The sequence below is a fragment of the Palaemon carinicauda genome, chromosome 44 (assembly GCF_036898095.1).
Source record: "Palaemon carinicauda isolate YSFRI2023 chromosome 44, ASM3689809v2, whole genome shotgun sequence".
Lineage (NCBI taxonomy): Eukaryota > Metazoa > Arthropoda > Malacostraca > Decapoda > Palaemonidae > Palaemon > Palaemon carinicauda.
Window position 1 is genome coordinate 50,391,124 of NC_090768.1, and position 24,744 is coordinate 50,415,867.

The 24,744-nt window shown below is 34.9% G+C and overlaps 1 protein-coding gene across 4 annotated transcripts in view; it reads right to left on the minus strand.

Moving 5' to 3' along the window:
- AP-1sigma (AP-1 complex subunit sigma-2) overlaps positions 1-24,744 on the minus strand; it is an 84,063-nt gene that overhangs the window by 33,211 nt on the left and 26,108 nt on the right. Inside the window, exon 5 of one of the 4 annotated variants that reach the window (XM_068366433.1) lies at positions 20,707-23,173. The exons of the other annotated variants lie outside the window; for them this stretch is intronic. Within the exon in view, the coding sequence (XP_068222534.1) occupies positions 23,129-23,173 (45 nt within the window). The 3' untranslated portion in view covers positions 20,707-23,128. Of the gene's footprint in view, positions 1-20,706; positions 23,174-24,744 lie in introns of those variants that run through there. 4 annotated transcript variants of the gene reach the window in all.

The window sequence follows — 24,744 nt, forward strand, 5'->3', positions numbered from 1 at the left end:
AACATTAGTAGACTTCCCTTTTACGTGAGACATCAATTTATCCACTTTGTCTGCAAAGATACTCGAATAACTGCAGCATTACACGACACTGAAGAATAAGCATTGTTAGAACTTAACAGAAGCAATTTCTTTGAGAATATTTCTGAAATAATTTTCCGTAAAGCCTGATGCAGATTCATAATCCGTGTCGGTTTGATACAAATCAGCAACTACCTTACCTTTAGGATCCTATCATCGTGAAGCATTCACTATTGAAAACTCAGGATTTCCCTTTTGCTTATAATAAGGGTAACTGCAGAACCAGTGCCAGCCATAGAAATTCCATGACTCATTTCTCATTTAAATGCTAGCCCAAATATTAATACAATTAGCGACGAAGCCTATATAAGGCAGCATTAGGCTACTTCCATCCAAATCGTGCTACAACTAAGCCTAAGCTCAGGCTGTTACATTACTTAAAATTGATGTTCCTGGCATCATTATTAATAATGGCACTAAGAGGTCGCTCACGCACGCTTGCTTCAGTGGGAGGAGGGATATGTGGATTCACACTCCTGACCCGGTCTCCTATCTAGGAATCAAGTGGTTGTGAAGAGCTGATCTGACTGTGTAAAGCAATTTGAGAAAGCAAAGCACATAGAGGGGCTATCGATTCTATAATGTGCTGCGTATCATCAGAACCCTTATTGAATAGTACACTAGAAACACTAGGCAAAATATAAGTAGTTAGCCTAAGGTTCGGATAAGGGCAGCCTGGGCCAGGACAACTGCCATCTCCCAAAGGCATGTTAAGCCTTCTTAGATTGCATCAAAATTGCAAACATTTCCATAAAAAACAGAAAATTGCTTATTAAGCATGAAGATGAGTAGAATCCACCCAACCACCACCTAAATCCACTTGCCTAGTTTTATTATGATACTCCCCTAAATTAAAATAAGCTTTTCTTTTAACGCTTAGAGACCTTTTCACAAACCCATTCAGACATTAGTTTAACATGTTCTTCCATAAAAGGGACTGTTAAGCTATCACATTCAGAACATTATCAACCTAAAGCCCAGTATTGCCCAACTTGTAACACAAGGATACGAGGATCCTTATAATCGAGTAACAAATCCCTTGAACAATTAGCACATGAATGCATATCAAAGCCAGAGAAAGATATCCCTAATGAAGCTAAAGCTAAATAATACTTCATAACAAACTTTAAATCTGTATATGTTGACCAACAAGAAACGAGTGCGACCATGACACTGATGACAAGTAGATTGAAATTGGTGTGCCCAAGCCATTATTATTACCATACAACCCCATATAGATGCAATATGGTGCTAAAGGGGTAAGGTTATTAAAGTGAGATATAACAGGATATTTTTAATTTTAGGATAGGCTTCAACATTTACCTTAGTTTTGAGCAGGAAGCTTCATGAACCTCAGGTGAGATTCATAAAAATATAACAGAATTTACAAGGAGAGCAAAGTCAAAGGCTGAAAAAAAAAGAGGCTACTTGCATGAAATTGAAAGTCGACTTTAAATCAAGTTGTATCTGTCTAGGTATAGCCCATGGTAAAAGCGCATTAACAGTACTTCTCTGGCAGTGTTCTGGCCATGCTGTATGACCAAATTAACACTGATACAGTGTCTATGTTTGGGCTTCATGTCCCTTTTATTACAAGTTCAGTATAGGCTAATCTCTTAAGGAGATGATGAAGGTCGTCTCAGGGGAGACCTAAAACCTGCAACTTTAACTTTTAACTTTTTAAGGAATTGCATTTAGACAAAATGTTATTGGAATGCCTCTTACCAACCAGATAACTTGAAACAAACACAGCAAATGTGATGCTTTATATTGTTTCCTAAACTATCAATGAATAAACTATATATTCCTAGAGAAGAATTTGAAAAATATATAGCAGTCTAATTTAAAGATAGCTAAAACATTCCAAAGAAGTTACTGTATATAGAAAAAGATAAGAAGAAAGAAGTCACAAATATAAATAAAATTATCTTTAAAACAGTTCTGCAGATCACAGAACATGAGAACTTAAAAATTATTCTTAATTTTTTTAAGGACTTTTTTTTTTTTTTTTTTTGCAATTTCCCAAGAACAATGTGAAGGGCCAATGTCAAAATACTTAGCACATGGCTGACTCGTATTACGAGATATATAATGAAGAAAGAGCAAGTCAGATACTATAATCAAGAATTGTACTCTTTTAGTATAAAAATATCCCCTAGTAAAATGCCAAGTAGGATAAACAAAAGCAAAATAATTGTAACAAAGGAAAAAAAAATAAAAACAAGAATGCCCAAGCAAACTACAAAAAAAAAAAACTTTGACTATTCCACATATAAAGCTTACATTACAGGCATTTTTTTGTTATTCAAATACCAACTAAAACAAATTAGTTATGTGGTATGTACATGTACGCACAGTTTCAAAAACGGAAGAATGAAAAATCTTTAAAAAATGTAATTATTATGAGACTTGCGTACTAACAGCGTGTGAATTCACATTACAAGTTCAATTGTCTTCAGTAAAAATAGTGTATATGTAATTAAAATTAATGAATCCGAACAATGGGGACAATAAATTCTCAAGGTGTTTAAATTTTGAATTTGAAAACATGAAGAACAGGAATGCACTGTTCTATAAAAAGACTAAATTCCAAATTGAATTGAATTAACTATATGTTTAATTTGCATATACTTTTATTGTTTCAAAGCCACATATAATTCTAAAGCACCCTTTTTTTGAAAATATGTCAAATACTGATATTAATATGCAACATTCAATAACTAACTACAAGACAACACATTTAGTGCAACAAAGCGTGTCAACTTACCAAAAGTGTATGATTACCTTTGAAAAAAGTGGTGTGCCTCATTTTACAGTACCAATTTAGCATACTAAGAGCCTATTTATGAAAAGACAATCCATAAATTAACTACACAAGACACCTTTGATAAAAAAAAATATCCCTGTACATATAGATATAAGATTAATCCACACTGAAGTGCTAAGATCATAAAACATGTAAGTAAATGATTCAACTTTACATTATTTCATTACAAAACACTACTGAAGCTAGAAAATCAGTATCTTAGAATCAAATAACATAATTGCTAGGCTGCCTTAAAAGTCAAAACTGTTTCCACATTCTTGTATTCATTATAATCAACAACCAAGGTTGGTCTTACTTTTAGTAGACGGCTCTTATGAAACTACTTAAACAATAAGTGACAAACATACTCACTTTGTTTCTTTCTTATAAGTGACCAAAGTATGCCCAAACATTTACAGTATTTCTTAACCCATGACAGCCTTTATCAGTAATCAGAAAGTGAAAACATTAACAGTGAACTAGAAAAAGCAAGCACAGTAAGCTTCCACACAAAAATGTCCATATGTGAAAGAAAGAAATATAAAACAAATGTCATCATACATAAACCACTGAAGTCAGACCTTACCATTCCTGGGTCTTTTGGTAACAGATACCAATATCATCCTGAAAACTGAAATAATTGCAGCACCTTTTATGATACTACCAGATTACCTATTTCCTTATATAACTAGGGTCTTTTATTTTAGCCTTGAAATAAAAGACAAATGTAACAGTATTCATGGTTAAATAACAAGAAACACTTTTAAAATATTCAGTTATATAGCAACAAATAAAAAGGACAAAACTCCATTTTTGCCAAAAGGCTTGGAAATTCCTTTATATATTAGCATGTCTCAACTTTCTCTCCCCTATTATATAACCGAGTATCCAGTGCTGTATTTAGTCTTACTGTATATAACTCGACGCTTGTTTGTATTTTCAGTTGAGATGCATTCACAATTAGACGAGCGTGAATTCACTTTGACTGGAAGGACAAAAGCATCAAGATACTAAGTCCAATTAAAATACACATACTCGGGTAAAATATGAGAAAGTAGGTTGCGACTGATACTGTTATACTGTGTGAGTGAATTGTCATGTCCTTGTGTAATACTCTACGGGATTTTTATCTTATCTATTAAAGCCTATACTGTATTTGGAGTTATACATTTGTGAAAAAATACATACTTATGTAAAACAAGACCCTAGCTATGAATAATCAAATTCTGAATAGGTAACCCAATAATGGTAAGGTATGACTAAAAGAAATAAAGGAAATAAGTGGTGCATGGAAATTTTAAAAGGTCGTATGTGATTATTTCCTTCTCCATGAACTGAACTTTCTATACCTCCCTTTCTCAGTCTTGCCTTTGATTTCCTTTTTTTTATTCGTCACTAAGGTTTTACCAAAACTTTTCAATTCCTTGACAAGGATACAAATATCTTTTTATTTATTTCTAATCAAAATTACAAATATCTCATACTAATAACACTTTCTATTGTACAATATACTGTATTGCATATCAATTTCTTGCAATTTCATAAAGCCAGTAACTGTACAGTATTGTAATGAGAATACCCGAGAGTCAATTATATCCAGCCTAGAATCTCTTCGTTTTAATCATCAAATTAAATTTACAAAATTATGTATTATGAAATTTTCATATGTACCCAGTACATATGAAAACATACATAGTACCTCACAGGCTAGTATAAGTATAAATGAGGGTGTCATATATAATACTGAGAAAATTTTAAGAAACTTTTCCTTGTAAGAGATGGCTCATTGCTGCACTACACTAGATTACATTTTTTCTACAATATGTTAAATTTTTCTACATGATATAGTGTAGACCTACAAGGTTTGGATGGAGTAAAGAAATATTCAACCAACAAGACCAAATGATATATCAAACATTGGATGGAGTAAAGAAATATTCAACCAACAAGACCAAATGATATATCAAACATACTAAGTGTTTTCAAACTCAAAGAAACAAGAATATAAAATTTTGTGAACCTAAAATCACCAGAATAGACCGGAATTAATCATGCATAAGAATGAAAAAATAAATAGTCCTGATCACTTTAAAGTGATAATTGATGTAAGGTTCACTTCATTGACATTTTATCAATGCCACAATCATTTATAAGAATCTCTACAGTATGTTGACTTGGAAGGGTCAGTTAACCCTTTTACCCCCAGGCTATTTGGAACTTTCCAACCCTTAACACCCAGGGGTTATTTTTTTTCAAGCACATTTTGCAGTATATTTTTTTTAAATTGCTCTAGTAACAGCCTTAACTTTTGTCATAGAGAGGTCAGGTTGGTCTCATTCTCTTGGAAAATGCCTGTAGTTTCTCAAAAAATTATCAAAAATATGCAAAAAATGTAAATAGCAGTTTTTTGCAAGGACGTACTGGTACGTCCATGGGGGTAAAGGGATGAGTTTTGTGAAACGTACCAGTACGTCCTTTGGGGGTAAAAGGATTAATGAGAACTTCTAGGACAAACATTCTAAAGGCTTCAGTAGCAATTTTAAAAGCCTTCAATGAAAAGCATTTGTGGAATTATAATTTCTTAATAATCCCAAACAACAGATAAAATTACAAAATGCTCAGGTGCACGGACATAGTGAAAGTTAGGGATCCAAATCTCAGTTTAATATTGAAACCAAGTTTCGGGTAAATACTATTGCAATTTCTTGTCAGTTCTGTGTAATTTTCCACTAAATAGAATAAAAAATCTATTCAATTCTACTAACTACTGTGTACCATATAGTCCTGACAACTAATTAAATGATTAACAATGGTAAAATAGTATAAAAGTGATCAACCATATAAAGTTATGTAAATCTTATTAGCAAATGTAAACAGCTTGCATATTCAGTGTAAAAGACCCGAGAGAGAGAGAGAGGCATTCTCCGAGATATCTATCTAAAAGCCAAACTATGGTAGCAACACAGCAAGCATCAAATCCTAACATACTAATGGGTATGAAACAATTAAGTAAATAATGTTACTCAACAAATAAGTAACCCTGACATAACCAGGCAAAAAACATAGGAATTTCTATCGATTGTAATTTATTTTAAAGTTATGACTTCGATATAATATTTTTGACATAAAACTAAAACAGTGAAAGTGTTAAACAAAAAACAATGAAAATTCTCACTCAAAAAAGAAAACACTAATAATAAATACATTGTACGATTTAGTACTGTACTATGTGACAGTCTCCCACTGAAACTTGAAACCCAACTGACCAAAACTGGTGAAATAAAGTAAGCAATAACCACCTATAGTTGGTTACTATATAGTTTTCCTGTTAGTTTAGAAAACATTTGACAATTTGACAGAGCAAAATACAGTACAGATAGCCAACATACGCATGCTTTGATCTCCTCATGATGCAAAATCTAAAATAATTTTTCTGTTCCATAAGTACAAATCTCTCTTACACATTATTTGTACATACTACTTGCTTTTGTGAAGGATAGCAGACACGGAATTGTGCTATGCCTTCTCCCATAAGTACAAATCTCTCTTACACATTATTTGTACATACTACTTGCTTTTGTGAAGGATAGCAGACATGGAATTGTGTTATGCCTTCTCCCAGTAGAGAAGTCAGCTGCTAGAGGAGAGCCCCAACTCAAATGCTTACAAGCCTCCCTGGTAAGACCTCGTAAGCATTATTACCGATTGCCTTCAAGCATCCCTGGTAAGACCTCGTAAGCATTATTACCGATTGCCTTCAAGCATCCCTGGTAAGACCTCGTAAGCATTATTACCGATTGCCTTCAAGCATCCCTGGTAAGACCTCGTAAGCATTATTACCGATTGCCTAAGTGAGCACACAGCAACAGACTAGCATTTTGCAATTCCTAGTAACGGATAATTTTCATTCATCTCAAAGCAATTCAAATAAAAAATAAAAAGTTCTGCAAATAGCATCATAACTAGTGGATATTTAATTGATTTTTCAAATAGTATATACAGCATTAATCTAACTTTTTCACTAAAAGGTATTTCTAAAATCAACAATATCTTACTTTTGAAATAAGGTGCTTACTGACGACCGAGACCTAGCCCCATGCTCTCGCACGCTGACCCGGGTCGCCTCAGGGCGAGTATCCATCCGCCACAGAGGGACCAACTAGAGAAAACGGAGATAGGGGAAACTACACAAAATTCTGGTTGGTTGGGAGGAGAATCCCAGATACTCCTAAGAAAGTAGTTCGAGGTAAGTACTCCGTGTTGGAACAAATCTTACTTTTGAAATAAGGTTTACCAAGATTTTTTGGCAGATATCATGTACTGTACTAACACTTCCATGCAAACATATAGAGAAAGTACGGCCAAAGGAAATTACCTGATCATTAATTTTCTGGCAAGATATTGCAACTTGGAGATAAAAATTATCTTTATATAATAGAACTATTCCTCCAAATGTTGCACAAGACATAGGTTAGTAGCAACCTGCGACGGTGATATAGGGATGAAAAAAACCCTAATAATTTCAGATGCTAGCATAGTTCTTAAATGTGTAAATTAATCTTCTAGATTGTATTTCTGGGCTCAACCTGTGTCGCTTCGTGAAATGCTCCTTAAAGCACCATTTCAAAGGTATAAATACTGCTAAATTCACGGGTGCTAACAAGGAATGATGGGAGAAGGTTAGGTAGCAGTAGCTTAGCTGTAGTGAACGACACCTCATAGTAACGGGGAATTTTGAGGAGGGAGAAGTCTAATTGGAAAGGGATCTCTGGTAGTGGTCTCACTTGCCCCAGTTTTAATACCGACACCCTTTAGGGGTGAGCGAGCTGGATATATTCCTAGCATTCTATGCAACTTTTTTCTCTGGTACATTTATTAGTATTTATACCTTTGAAATGATGCTTTAAAGAGCATTTCACGGAGCGACACAGGTTGAGCCCAGAAATAGATTTTTCCTTCGTCAAAATCCCTTTTCTTATTAAAGCCTCATACACAACTGTCACACCCTTCTTGGTCAATATGTTTGATATTAAAAGTTCCTTCCTCTCACTACTCACATGGAATGAGCCAGGCACAGAATAACACTGCTACCAACAAAAAATATGGATGATGGATGAAAGTACCATGTATAGCACAACAATTGATCTACTGTATATAACCGAGGCTGTAAAAAAACATTGTTCACCAAATTTAAGATGCTATAACTTTATTACTGCTAGAGCAATAGTGTCTATATTTGCATCCATACCTGGTTACCTCAGACCAAGAAGAGCATTAAAGCCATTCAATCACTTGTATAAACCATAGAAATCCAATTGGACGCAAAATGTTGCTACACATCACCTTTAGTGACATTATCTCCATGCCATGAGAGGTATTCATATATGGTACAACCATGGGTGTTATACCTACTCCGTTCCACGTATCTGTACTTACCCCACTGAATACGACGGATATTTGCAGCGGACCACTGCTCCTTGTGCCTAACATCTTTTGCCTAAATAATATCAGTATAGAACACTGAAATACAATATTCTTTATCTGTTCTACCCAAATCTCATGGATAAATGAAAGTGTTTTCTACTCCATAGAGCATGGTAACGAAGTAATTAGAATAATATGAGTTTATACATACATATACCAAGGCAGTTTACCCAATTTTGGGGGGTAGCCGACATCAACAAATGAAACAAAAACAAAAAAGGGGACCTTTCCTCTCTACGTTCCTCCCAGCCTAACAAGGGACTCAACCGAGTTCAGCTGGTACTGCTAGGGTGCCACAGCCCACCCTCCCCCCGTTATCCACCACAGATGAAGCTTCATAATGCATAATGCTGAATCCCCTACTGCTGCAGCATTATGAGCATTATTAGTTTATAAAAGACTAATTTGTGCTTCTGCAAGATCCAAGGCTAGTAATGATATCTGCACATGAGGTTTCTTCTATGTGGTTGAATTTTAACCTGGACATTTAATGCAACATTAAATAAAAATAAGAGGTTTGTTTGTTGTATGAACACATTGCATAAATCTTAACATCGAGTGGAGTATCGATAAAAATCCCAAAATTCATTAATGGGTCTCTAGTTTCCCACTTCCCTAAGTATAAAATATAAATTTCTTCACTCAAATGTGTACATAATTTCCAAAAGGAATTTTTTTATTAGTCTTTAATATGTTTTTTTGCAAATAAGGAAGTAATATATTCAGTTTGGGTGAACATACTGTAATGCTAAACACTGATAACATAAGTGTAATTGTTGATACACTGTATATGAAGCCTCATCACCATCTTCTCCTCCTATGCCTATTGATGCAAAGGGCCTCAGAACCATTAAAATACTCTTTAATGTTAGTGATCAATTTGCTATAAACAATACATGCAGAATTCGTATTGGGTCAATAAATACGTGTACTCTAAATATTCTCACTCCTCCTTTTCATCTAGTGTTCCAATCTTTGGTTCTCCGGCCCACTGATCTCTGGCATTTGTCCTTTTTTATTTTTGCAACTTTCTTATTATAGTATTGTATAGCATATCAATAATACTGATGACATGAAAGGAAATATTAAAACAGTAACCCCTCGCTTACTCACATTTTCTGTATCCACATTTTTCTCTTTAACTTACTCATTTTCTGAGCAAGAACATATAAGCATTTTTTCTAATTATCATAATAATAAATGCTGTGCATATAAACTAACACCAAGTGCAATCAAACAGGTAAAATCCCTTGAAATATACATAAAGGTATTAACTGTGTATATAATGGAACAACAATTGCAAAGGGAAATGCAAAAACCACATCAAGTGCAGATTTACAATAGTCATTCAAACACTGCTCAGCCAAATGAAGTTACTAAATACTTTGCATTTTCTGACAGATTCAATGAAAACGTTAAATAATGATTGGCGTAATGGTTTTCATAAGATTTGGGAGAGGTTAAATGCTAAGCCACTGGTTCTCATAACCTGAAGTGTGCCATTTGTGAAGTACTACTATTCTATCGTTTGATATGCAATTCACTGTTGCTTTTGTCAGTGTGCCTTTTGCACTATAGGGGTTAATATTTTTGCAATACCCCCACCCTTATGCTGACGGCACTGATGCCTAGTAAGAGAAAACAAAAACTAGCAGATGCCTTCACACAAATAGTGAAAATGGATATCATGAACGGATTGGGTACCCTTATATATGTACGGCAAATATGAAGTATCCAAGACAATGCTGAAAATATTGTTAAATCTAAGGGCAAGTGGAAATTTTTTATTAAGTGAACGCTACGGTCTTATCATTATTATTATTATCAATTTCCAAGCTACAACCATGGTTGGAAAAGCAGGATGCTATAAGCCCAGGGGCCCCAACAGGGAAAATAGCCCAGGGAAAATAAAACATCTTAAGGACAGTATATGATTTCGGACAAATGATTTTGTCGCTAAGGGAAATAAATGGCCTGAATGTATCTAAATTGTAAACTGCAGTGTCAGCAGATCTTTTTTTCCTTTTTTAAACTTGTTTCTATTCTTTTAGCTACCGAGTCATCCAGGGGTGCTGCTGTATAGCATTTTGCCGTGAGTCTCTCCACATACAGTATATGAATCAGGAAAATATGTTCTTTGCATTCTTTTCATCAACTGCATACTATTATAAAAACAAACTGAAGTCTTAACCTCTTTCAGTATTCATCATTGGATATGTCTTTTATGTAATTTTACTTATTGTAATAATAATGAGAATAACAATAATGATAAATACTAAATAACCTAACATAATTTTATCTTATCGGATTAAGACGAATCTGAGCTTGCAACCTATACATTGTTTTGCCTGAACATCTAAATGTCCATTACTTATATACATATATATAGGTAGTAGGTTGGTCAGGGCACCAGCCGCTCGTTGAGATACTACCGCTAGAGTGTTATGGGGTCCTTTGACTAGCCAGACAGTACTACATTGGATACTACTCTTTAGTTATGGCTCTTTCCCTTTGCTTACACATACACAGAATAGTCCGGCCTATTCTTTACAGACTCTCCTCTGTCCTCATACACCTGACAACACTGAGATTACCAAACCATTCTTCTTCTTAACTACGGCAAAGTAATTGTTCAGTGGCCACTTTGCTCTTGGTAAGGGTAGAAGAGACTCTTTAGCTATGGTAAACAGCTCTTCTAGGAGAAGGACACTCCAAAATCAAACCGTTGTTCTCTAATCTTGGTTAGTGCCATAGCCTCTGTACCATGGTCTTCCACTGTCTTGGGTTAGAGTTCTCTTACTTGAGGGTACACTTGGATACACTTTTCTATATAATTTCTCTTCCTCTTTTTTTGTTAAAGTATTTATAGTTTATAAAGGAAATATTTATTTTAATGTTACTGTTCTTAAAATATTTTATTTTTCCTTGTTTCCTTTCCTCACTGGGCTAATTTCCCTGTTGGGGCCCCTGGGCTTATAGCATTCTGCTTCTCCAACTAGGGTTGTAGCTTAGCAATTAATAATAATAATAATAATAATGATAATAATAATAATAATGTAGATGTGTACTATAGAATCTTTTTACTTTTGACTTTGGTGATCAGCTACTTACAGCGTTCCACGAAAACTAGAAAACTTTTTTTTTTCTGCAATATTCTGTCCATTCAATCTTTATACAGTACCAGCTGGGACACTCTACAGTGCTGTCTTCCACCTTAATCATACCAACATAAAACATATTTTTCACAAAAAAAAAAACCATCAATCACATTCAAAGTGTCCACTTCTCCTCCCTTTATTCTTTGTGAGTCGCACCTTTTTCACAAAACAACAAGTACAGTTATTACCTACACATAGGTCACAGGAAGGGATGTGTGAACAGGAGCTCCTTCAAAAACAGAAAACATGACTGGGGCCATTCTGACAAGAAATGCAGGCTCTATATAATTGATGAGTTTGTTTGAAAATATAAACCCTGTGTGAACTTTACCCATTACCGTGGAACAAGAAGTTCTGATACAGAATGTACGGTTACCGTGCATTTTGATTCCTTAATATTTCTACTAAAACATGTAAGTGAATAACTATCAAACCTCTTCAATCCAATGAATTTTGAGGAGTCATTTGCTTTTATCGCTTCAAAACTTCAACCTGTACTGATCACTTGATTTAAAAAGGTCAAACTTATATTCAGGAACTGAATTCAGTATCTACAGGGAAGAGATGGTTTTGATCTGTGTATCTAAGTTCAAAAACTTATAACGTACATGGAATGCAGAACTCTATTCTAGGAATAAAAGTCATATGACTGGCAAACCAAATAAAAACCAAATAAAGGAAGTTCTGTACTATAAAACCTCCAGATTCCCTTCTCCCAAAACCATTGTAAGACGAGAAAGGACAATCGTCAATCAGAGACTGAAAACCTCTACTGTATGATCAGTATAGTTACCAGATAAGTCTATATCATTGACATGTCTCACAAACACTACGATGTGGTAGGCCAGGTTAGTTAAATGTTGTGTCACTTACTGTACGCTGCTTTTGCAAACTCCCGAAAGTTATGAAACTTGTTAAATACACATCAGTGACATTAACACAAAACAAAAAACCCAAATCCAGACTTAGACCTACAAAAACAACTTTAATAGACCTTATTTTTCGCAGAGATTTTGCTAAAATGTGTTCATTAATTCTGGCAAAGACTTTACACATAATCAGAAAGAACCAAAAACTTCCTCGGTGGATGTATGCAATCGTGATAAAAAAGCCACACTATGTAATAAGAATTAACTGGGTACTCTTCTTACTTAGGTGAAAACTTATGGTGTTTTGTATGTATGAGTGACCCCCAAACAATCAAACAAAATTCATATTGAAAAAGATGTCATTGTACCTAGTGCTATATTAAGTAATCTGAATTGAGAACTTCATAAAACCTGTGGCCAATTAGACTCCCATACATAATATATGAAATACTGAGAGAATCTTTATCTTTGAATTAATGAAAAGAGACCTGCCTCCATAATCAGACTTACTTCATTACAAAAAATTGTTTACAGACTTTTAAACAAAATTATTATTCTCATGTTTGACAAAAGGATTCGCCAATGACGAGTAGTGAAAATTGGAGCGAGGTAAAGAAATTAAAAGTGCAATGTAAGAGGCACCAAAGGGAATGTAATAAGAGTAAGAAAAGCGAAACCCATCGCAGCTGAGGCCAAAGCAACACTGCTGAAGACTTATTAAATCACTTAAAGTGTGCTACATAAGGCAGACTGTAAGTGTTACTCAATATGAGGTTGGAGTAAGTACAAAGAACATCTTATTGTAGTTATAAAATATATTTACTCCATTACTAAACATGTGAACCCAGTTCACTAAAGATGGGGGAAAGTATATTACCATAGAACAATATAAATAAGTGATGAAAGCCATCATGATATGCTTTATTTTTAACATGATAGCTTCCAGAATTTACTGAATTATTTTTATATTGTATAAGTAAAGTCGTTCTGTTCTTAAAATCCTAATGATCACTACTACTCCCCAACTGATAATTTCAAGTTTCAAATGTTATGATGTTTTGATTCATCTTCAGTTCAAGACCTATCATCATATATTATTGCACCAATATCAAACACCCAGGAAGGTTGATATTGGCCTCTCTCAGGTATTGATCTAAGCAATGAGGGTCCCTTGGGCATGCTCGCAGGATTTACTCCATTGCTTGTGTTGTTGCCCCACATGGCCATCCAGGCTGGTGGCTAATCCCCAGTTGTGGTGGTTATCTCCAGTTTTGCCCACTTTTACCCTTCCTCTGGTTAGTTACCCAGTCCTTCCTGGTGAGGGGTGTTCTGCTAAGCAGGCCTTTGTTTGGCCTGGGCAGCACCTCATCGGATGGCCATTGGACACTTTTGCGCCACTCCTCTAGCGTGTGAGGAATTTCCCGGATTGACTCTAGTCAATCCACTATCGCAAAGCTTTTGTAGGATTTCAGTCTTCGTCTTGCTTCCTGATTACGAAGCGGATGCCTAGGGTCATTAATTTGTTTATTCATTTCAGTTTTTGCTAGTGTTTCTCATTGGATATGGGGTGGTAGGATACCGGCTATTTTATATAAAGATAGTAGAGGTACTGATTTCAGGATACCAGTAATAATCTAACAGGACTTATTTAGCTCTCAGCCTACCCTATGTGCACGGCATTATCTTGCACAGTACTCTGCAATAGAGTAATCAATTGCTAGGGCTGTTTGCCTCAGAGTTTGAGGATCTGTTTCCCAGCTGGTGCTAGTAAGTTTGCTGAGGAGGTTGTTCCTAGTTGCTACTTCGTTTGCTTTTATTTGTGTGCTCTTTTAAGGAGAGCATTCTGTCAAGAGTGGCACCTAAGTAGACTGAGTAGGGGTGATTTTCCAGTTCTTTGTCAACCCATTTGATCTTTAGCTTTCTGTTTGCCTGGGGATTGTTCAGGTGGAAGGTGCACATACCTGTGTTTTACTTGGATTGGCAATGAGGTGCCACTTTCTTCAATGTTGGTGAAGGAGTGCACTTTCAACTGACTCAATCTAGAGGCAGGGCATATAAAATAAATAGCTGTACCCATGAGTTCATGCCTTATGCATCTCCTAGTATCATACAGCAAAACCTCTGAATCAGCAGCATGTGAGATATTACATTCTCTAATAATCAACATCATCTGTAATAATGTTTAAACATATTTTATTCTTATTTATGGAGTTTGGCATACAGCGAGCTTGCTCCAATTAATACATTTAGGTTGTGCACAGTGATTTCCTTTCCTCCATAAGGGAGTGACATCTCCTTAGTCTTTGATTTTCATAAGGAGTGTCAATTAACCCTTTTACCCCAGGGGTATTTGGAAATTTCCAACCCTTATTTTTTTCCCAGCACATTTTGCAGTATATATTTTTTAAATTGCTCTAACAGCCTTAATTTTTGTCATAGAGAGGTCAGGTTGGTCTCATTCTCTTGGAAAATGCCTGAATTTTCTCAAAAAAATTATCAAAAAATATGAAAAACTAATTTTTATAGCATTTTTTTGCAAGGACGTACCGGTACGTCCATGGGGGTAAAGGGATGGCTTTTGTGAAACGTACCAGTACGTCCTTTGGGGGTAAAAGGGTTAAGGAGATGGGCCTTTAGCAACTTGAAGATGAAAAGGATACCTTTTTTTTTCCCGCTTTTTCCGGGAAGCACAGCTGTCAAAATTGATATCATTTAGAATTTTAAGATGGTTCTGACTAGTCAGTGATCTGGCCATGACTCGATCCATTTTATAGAAAGCAATATCCTATTATTATTAGATAATCTACAAACCTAGATGGAAATGCAGAATGCTAAGAGCCCAAGGGTTCCAATAGGGAAAATAGCCCAGTGAGGAAAGAAAATAAGGAAGCAGATAGATTTGTGTGCCTAAGTGAACCCTCAAGCAAGAGAACTCTAACCCAAGATAGTGGAAGACCATGGTGCAGAGGCTAAGGCACTACCAAAGACTATAGAACAATGGTTTGATTTTGGAGTGTTCTCCTTCAAGAAGAGCTGCTTACTAAAGCTAAAGAGTTTCTTCTCTCCTTACCAAGTGGAAGGTAGCTACTGAAAAATTACAGTGCAGTAGTTAACCCCTTAAAGAAAGAACAATTTTTTAAACATCCTAGTTTTGTTAATTGTGAGGAATGAGGACAATGTGTAAAGAATAGGCCAGACTATTCAGCGTATGTGTAGGCAAAGGAAAAATGAGCCGTACCTTTTGATGGATCCAATGTAGTACTATCTGGCCTGTCAAAGGACTTAATAACTCTCTAGCAGTAGTAAAACTGGGAAAAGATGCAGATAAAGAAGAAAAAGAACACATACCACATCCATAAATTTCTTCCACATGATTAATCTAAAGACTAGATGTTACTCTGCTTTCTTTCTTGTACCTTATTTCAATTTTCACAACCAATTCTTTCTTTCCCATTTCACTTTTTCCTCTAAAATATATTTCAGATCTCTTCAATCAATTTTAGAGTTATCAGATTATCTGCTTACAGTAGGTACCAAGGTTTAACCTTTCTGTATTCCTTTGTAACATCCTACTACTATAGTACACATTACAAAAATCAGTGTTTATTGTCGGAAATCAATATTTATTTTAAATCTTTAGAGAAACTTATTAACTTCACTTTGGACACTGCATTATAATACAGAATCATTACCTGGTCAATGAGCTTTTCCAGTGCGAGAATGGGATTGAATTGTGCCCCGTGTTAGTAGTATACAGAGACCGGTAAAACTCTACTGTGATTCACCAGGAAAATAGATCCAAATGGGGCTAAATTCAATTTCAATGTGTGCAATGGCTGATCTGTGGTTGTTTGCACTGAGGGGGAGAGTTCTAAACATAAAAAGCAGTGTAACTAAAGTTGAAATGCAAGAAATGTTCGTTGGCTTATGCAAGAGTGAGGAGAAAGTTACGACCCTACATCTGGAATTGTAATATAGTTGTAAGATATAGTGTATCATAAATTCAAAAGAATATATGATAGATTCCATTGTGCTCGTATCTATGCTGGAGTGCTATGTAATTTCAGGATAAAGTCTGACAGTGCACAGAATATAAAGTGAAGTTTCCACTCTCTTGGTGACACTATTGGCATTCTTTATTGTTTTGAGAATGGGAATTCATAACAGTAAGTATACATCATTGGTTGGTATATCAAAAAACATCCATAATGCATGCCTACAGTACATCATTAATATCTCTGATGGAAACATTAGAAGCATCCTCATCGATAATTTCCAAGTTTCTTGACATTGCATCCCTCAGAACTGTCAGTCATCATCATCCATGTTTAATTTCAAAGCTTCAAGTTGAGTGTCAACTGAAACCTTCGAAGACGACAATTCTAAATTACTGTATTTAAAGTCCACAAATCTAACTAGTCTCCTTTTTTTCCATTCAGGGATATTGGTAAAAGGTCACTCTCCTATTCTTCTTCAAATTGTAAATTTTTGCTTCCCCAATATCTTCATCTTTTAAAATACATTTCTGTGCCAAATCCACCATTAATAGGATATTAGAAGATAAAGGCTCTTATACCCTCTACACCACTTGTAGGGGTCAACAATGTGCGAAATACCCCAATTGGTAGCTCAGATGTGATGGGGATAGAAAGCATCAGAAAAAAAGGGAATACAGTAGTTTGTAAGGGGAAAATTCAGATAAAGCTATTGGTCCTGCGTTGTCTTCACTAGCACTGCAGAGGTCCGTAGGAAGGTAGACGTGATTGTTAAAGTAAAGTGAGAACTTGGATTGAAGGTAGGAAATTTTCTATTCAATAAAAAGGGATTTTGACGAAGGAAAAATCTATTTCTGGGGAGAGACCTGTGACGCCCGGTGAAAAGTCCTTCTATCTACCTTTTCTGATATAAATCTTCCAAATATACCAGAGAAAAATAAAAGCATGGAATGCAGAGGTTACTACCCTCGCGTGAGCACCTCGTGAGTGTCATGTCTACATCGGGGGCGTGTGAAAACCACTATTCACAGGCTGTCTTCCAATTAAATAACTCCTTCATCAAAGGGAAGGGCCATAACAAAGACCCCAGAAACCACACTTGCACCACGCCACCGCCACCATTTTGGGGTTTCAGGTCTTTTTCATTTTGGGCTTTCAGGTAACTTTTAAACCTGTCTTGGGAAGATATCCAGGTTTAAATTGCTAAGCCTTTTTTTTTTAGTGTGTTTTCTTTATATTTTCAATTATGTATTAAACCATTTGTCAGTTTTATTAACTTCTGCTATAGAAATTAAAATTCATATCAAGATCAAGATAAGAGACATTCAAAGACTTCTTGCCTACAGTCCAAATGTGTTTCTTATTATTATTATTATTATTACTATTACTTGCTAAGCAACAACCCTAGTTGGAAAAGCAGGATGCTATAAGCTCAGGGACCCCAACAGGGAAAATAGCCTAGTGAGGAAATGAAACGAGGAAACAAAATATTCTATGAACAGTAACAACATTGAAATAAATATTTCCTATATAAACTATAAAAACTTCAACAAAACAAGAGGAAGATAAATTAGATAGAATAGTGTGCCCGAGTGTAACCTCAGCCAAGAGAACTCTAACCCTAAACAGTGGAAGACCATGGTAAAGAGGCTATGGCACTACCTAAGACCAGAGAACAATGGTTTGATTTTGGAGTGCCCTTCTCCTAGAAGAGCTACTTACCATAGCTAAAGAGTCTCTTCTACCCTTATCAAGAGGAAAGTGGCCACTGAACAATTAAAGTGCAGTAACCCCTTGGGTGAAGAATAATTGTTTGGTAATATCAGTGTAGTCAGGTGTATGAGGACAGAGAATATATAAGGAATAGTCCAGACTATTCGGTGTATGTGTAGGCAAAGGAAAGTGAACCGTAATCAGAGAAAGGGATCCAATGTAGTACTGTCTGGCCAGTTAAAAAATCCCTATAACTTCTTTTATGTTAAAAGAATATAAATTTTTCTGATGCCTTAGGCAGAGAATACTTCAGGTAGCTGCTTTTGAAACTACCTGTGTTTCACAATATTGCCAATATTCTGAAATCCACCTTGAATAAAGTATTTCTCAGATTGCAATCAATGGCAAATTATGATAAAAAAAAACAAAAGCTTGAAAATTGAACTATACTGCGTAGATCTTGCTGCACAACTCATAATTCTTTTTATATAAAATAGTGTCCCATATATCTATATGATAAAGTTATTTTGTGAGAGATGTATATTTTCAGGGTTGCTCAATAGATTTCCTGATAACTTTCTATAAAAAAAATTTACTCGGACACTACTACGAGTTGGTATGACTTTGAGAGATTTCTTACTGTTGGACTACAGTTTAAAAAGGAATAAACTTTTTAAATATCTTTGCAATACTGTTTTTAGTTAAAGATTTACATACAGATGGGCAAGGACTTTTGCATATCTTTTCTTCAGTTTTCAAAACCTTCAAAAGTTGTCTTGGCGAGAGAGAGAGAGAAAGAGAGAGAGAGAGAGAGAGAGAGAGAGAGAGAGAGAGAGAGAGACTCTCAGTTGGCACAGAATATGCACAAACATGTTTTCCCATAAGAGATGTTAGTATATACTGTGTACTGTACCATATCAACTTCAACAGAATAAAAGAAATGATGAAAACGGCAAATCAATAAGTGAATTATAACAGGCAATACCAAGAAACAAAAACAGAACTACACCCAAGCTAACCCTTTAATGTCATTATGATTTCCAGTAAGCTACATTATTGCTTACAACAGACACGAGATGTTACGCATTCTATGTTCAATGTAACCCTGATAAAATATACCACTAACAATTAAATGAAATTCATGTAACCAAGAGATGTGAAGTCACTCACGAGTGTTGTGATACACGACATACATGCAAATACTATATACAAAAACCTTCAAAAAATTCAGGAGATAATGAAAAGTCAACAGATACTTTCAATACGAAAGTTATAATAAAGGATTGCAGCCACACCACCCAACACTTATTGTTCAGTGCTATCTCATGCTTGTCTGGTGATGGAAATAAAAAAAAAACCTTCAGAGCGTTATAAAAACTGACCTTATCTATACATGGACAAGTGGCGAATTCTTCAACTAACCTAAAGACCGAAAAAAAAATGAATCACATTATATATATATATCCAGATACCAAGTTCACCATCCTCAAAACTGCTATAGATTTTTCACAAACAAAAACCTACATTTTATTCCTCTGAGCTGCAACTAGAAGGGGGAAGACAAATTCACTATCTAAAATATCAATTAAAAAAAGATAAAAGTTGGCTACTCCGGCTGCTTATCAAGAAGCCTTTTATGCTCACTAGATATAAAGATCCTTAGGAGTCACTAGACTGATTGGATTTATAAATTTAGGACTATGTGGCCTTACAAAGAGGACATGGAGATTATTCAATTCCTAGGTGCATCTACTGGGAAAACCCCACAGGTGAATCAAATCCTAGGTGTATCTGGGGAAAAACCCCACAGGTGAACTTCAAAAAGTAAAGTGAACCTTAACAGCAAGATAGAAACAAACACAGGAGATTATGCAAAAGCTGAAAAGTGAGTGCAACTATAGTCCATTTCTTTTAGCGAGACATATTTGCACCGACTCGCAGTGGTGCCCTTTTAGCTCGGAAAAGTTTCCAGATCGTTGATTGGTTGGACTAGATCATTCTAACCAATCAGCGATCAGGAAACTTTTCCGAGCTAAAAGGGGACCGTTGCGAGTCGGTGCAAATCTGCCTCGCTAAAAGAAATGGACTGTAAAGACGGAAAGGACAGTGCAAACAACCTAAGTAATGTTTACAGTACACTAGCACTACCAGTCTGAGGGGAAGAGGTCAACGAAACAGCGTACAAATCACAACTCTACTGTGGATTTGGTAATGCATTTCTTCAGAATCCAGTGATTAACTACGAATGATAGTAAAAGAAAGTCAGCATAAACTGCAAGATAGGATGAATGAAAAACTAACCCTCCACCAAAACAGAGTTAGCTTAATAAATCACTATTTCCATCTTAAGATAAAATACTAGGCAAATTAATTCTGTCTTTACAAATTTCTGAAAAAACAGTAATGCATAATTATCAATTTTACTTAATAATAATATGTATAAAAAGCAAATACTGTATGCACAAAACCACTGGCTGTATTTCAAGGCTTTTTATTACAATTTAGTTCCCAAGCACTATGATCAAAGCAGTGTCTAATGTACAACTACTTGTGTACAGTTACTTCACTAATGTTAATGAGGTAAAGAATAATAAAGAATCCCATTTTCAAGTAGACTCATTTAATTCAAGCTTACGTAGTAAACAATGAAAATGTATACACTAAACAGTATAGAGTATATATACAAAATCCAAACTCACACACACACATAGGCACATTTTCTCTTCGCGCACTCCAATCACTTGTGAAGCGATACCAAAAACAATTTCTAGCTTCAATCAGAAAATATATTACCTTACATTAGCTTTGAAGTCACAACAATAATGGCATCGTAATACTGTACTACATTTAAGCAAGGAAGCACAAAGACATTCACTATGCACCCATCGCTAACATAAACACAATTTTCTTGTCAGTAATCATATACTGTACATATATAGAAAGAAAAGGAATCTGAAGATGAGACAGACAGCTAACAAGAAGCACAGATGTTCTTGTGTTATGGAAGTGTTGACAAAATTCTTCTGAAATTTATTTTAATGAATGAAACTAAGAATTGCTCGGAGTGAATGATATACTGAAATACTATTAACAAGGTAATCAGCTTTTCAACCTGTGAAATAAATGCAAAGACACACTACTGTACTCTAAATAAATTGACACTACATTCACCTCAAATCTGAATATGGCCATAAAGAGATCTCTTCCGTGATAATTTTTAATCACATATAGTAACCTTTTTCATCATATGACCTATGAAATTTTATTAATAGCAAAATTCTAAAGATGCATAATCAAAAATAAGAATTTTGATGTCAATTGGCCTCAGTCATAAGAAATTTTACCTTTTAAAGTCTCATTAGATTTGCGACTAAAGATGGAAGCCTAAAAATCGTCCTGGAATATGGAAAATCTGTACCATTGGATTCTCAAAGTTTTAAAAATGTGCCAAAGCAAAATCAATTGAAATATAGATACCTATGAGTCTTTCATCATTTTAGTAATAAAAACTTTTAAGATATTAAAAAAGAAAAAGATATCCTTTCATATAGATAAGCTGTAAACATTTTAATAACATACAAAATATATATATATATGAGAGAGAGAGAGAGAGAGAGAGAGAGAGAGAGAGAGAGAGAGAGAGATATTACTACCTTGAACCTTTATTTTTTTTTTTTTTTTGAAGAACTAAAATGGTGAACATATACATCCTAAATTTTATAAGTATACTCTATCCAGGATTCCATTTACAATTTTGATCATATGACTGACTAATTTTTCTCGTTCTGGAGGACATTTCAAGACAGTGGTCTCCCTACGGTTCTAAGTGCACAAAGTAATTCTAAAAGTTGCAATACATACTTGTGACACACCAGTGACTGGTGATAAAACATATATCTAAGGAGTAAATTATTATAATAATCTATGATTAAGAACAGTTTCTTTCAAGATAAACTGTTTTCTATTCAAAATAATATTGCAAGATCAGATGAAAATGTCAAATCTATAGTCGACCTTGTAATATACTATACTGTGATTATGATTGTACTTAAAGAAATAATTATAACTAATTTACCTAAACCAAAGTTTGCTAAAAAAAAACTAAATTTTCAGTTTAAAGACTTTACTAAATAAAAATACCTACAAACTGTTTTCAAATCCATACGCAACACTTGTGACTATCCTTTATAGGCAAATGAAAACCATCCTATAAAAAATGCTTGCATCTCTATGAACATGCTCAACTATTATAGCTTTTATCATTACTTCTAAAATGTGAAGTTTGCCTCAACCAAAACTCAGACGATTTAATAAACTCAAGATGTAAAAACTACTTCCAAAATACTTGATAACCTGTGAGAGATGAATCATTGGTATACAGCCTTTACAGATGGGAGGTAACAAAAGCTTTAAATAACACTAGACTGGAGTTAAAACTGTTGCTTTAAATAGAAGGATCTTCCGTTTCCCATACTACCCTAGGATATAATAGGATACTCATGTTGTTTAGTGTTAATCCTAACCTTAAACATTTTTAATCTTGATACTCTTTAGTGTTTATCCTACCCTTAACATTTTAATTGTGGCAATTCAGTATCAAAAATATAAAAATAAGTCATGAAAAATACAAAATGAGTATCTTAAGTTCAAATAAAGGAATACTTATACTGTCATGGCTGAAATTGTTAAATCACTGCCTCAATTTCCACAATTCCTGGAATCTCTTCGCCACAGTCTCTAGAAACACATTAGCCACCCAATTTCCTTTGCACCTTTTCAAACAACCAGCCTTGGGAGAAATGATAACACAGCCTAAAATCACTTTCATCATCTCATTCATAACCATCACACCACCACTGGGGGTTACACTCTCAAAATTTACAGGCTAATCTTTAATCCTCCAAGAAAAAATATAATAAAAAATCTATGTAGACATCAAAAAGGGAAGAAATTGGGCAAGACTTGGAACATAGGGTGGGAGGAGATTGTACGGGCTAAGTCGTAGGCGTTTTCCAGCTGCATAAGCTAGTACAGCCCAATCTCGCGCAGGGCCCCTTCCACTGCCTCATCCTTAAAAGAAAATGGGACATTAGCTCTAAGGCCAACCCTGCCTTCTCTACAAACCTTTAGGTTTTAAATCTAATTCACTTGAAACCTTTTGAAGGGTTTAAGTTCTGGAAAGTTTTTGTAATTCTAATTACAAATGGTGAAAACCACTATATATCATTATACCATATTAATGGATATCAGTTCCATTAGATTTTTAAGTGATTCCAATTAACGTTGATTTCAAAATCTTTAATCAACCTATTGCTTTACTTCAAAGCAAAACAAAAAAGCTTGCATTATCATCGTGCAATAGGACTTTATGTCAGGCAGTAAGGTTTAAAAGGAAAGTTTCTGAGCACACAAAGAGAAAGAAACAATCGAACATCCATGCTTCTCAACATTCAATATGGCTAACCATAAAATCAGAGGAAGAATATATAGGCATCTTTCGTAACTACCGTTAATAACAAATATACTGCTACTGTACTTGGCAAAATCTATACACCAGCTAAAGAAAGTGATGTAGATTTATGCGGATCACTTTAATCTTAATTACAAACACCAAAATAAAACTAACAAAGGAAGAAGAAAATTCCAGCTTCCGTTTACAACACAAATTCAATGCTGAAGTCAGTCGTTTTCTTTGGCCACCCATCATACATTTGACCTCAACCTGATGGACATCGGGTGACATCAAATTCTTTATTATCCGACATCATCTAATTCAGTGGCAACAAGTTTGTTCCAACAAAAAATCCCTCCACCGACTAATAACTTCAAAATAACATACTACAAAAAATAATCTTCCACTGTCACATGATAGCCTCGATTCACGACGTGGAAATCGCGGGGGAAAATGGAGCATGCAGTTAGGCTACAACAGACAGCATTAATAATGTTATTCAGAACAATCACAAAAAATTAGGAATACTGAAATGAGAAGAGTCAGTTTTGGATTCATGCATGTATTTCGCCTGTTACATTTGTGACATCTTGAAGATTTACAGAGTACACTAAAGTTTAGTTAGGAATTGGATCATTTGCTCAGTCTCTCTCTCTTTCTCTCTCTCATCTCTTCCACCGCCTACAAGTAAGCTCTTCTCATTTTGCAATACAATGAATAGCTTTCCATAACAACATTAGTTTAAAATACAGTCCAGTACTAAAATCTACATTATTTGCAAATTAACAGTACTGCATGACATTATCATTAGTGCATACTGTAGCTAGGGTTTAAGTCTCCTTAGTTATGAGCTAATTAAAACATTTGACTAGCCAATATAATTAAATACTTTTCAGGTAACAGATGGAAATGAAAATTAGACCAAAAAATAAATAGAAGATTTAATACTAAGCTTAAACAATCTTCCAAGGCTGCAGTGTCATGCAACTACAGTACCAGAGTAAAGTTTCCCGTATAGGTTAAGTGAACTAATGAATTTGAAAACTACGTATTCTCTCTGACAAGGTAACTTTGCCATCAATATACGTGCAAAAGACAGTTACGTGCTCAATCGGTACTTTACGCTTGCTTTAGTTTATTTTGTTTCCCATATCAGTTATAACTTGTTAACTATTATGAGCTAAAGATA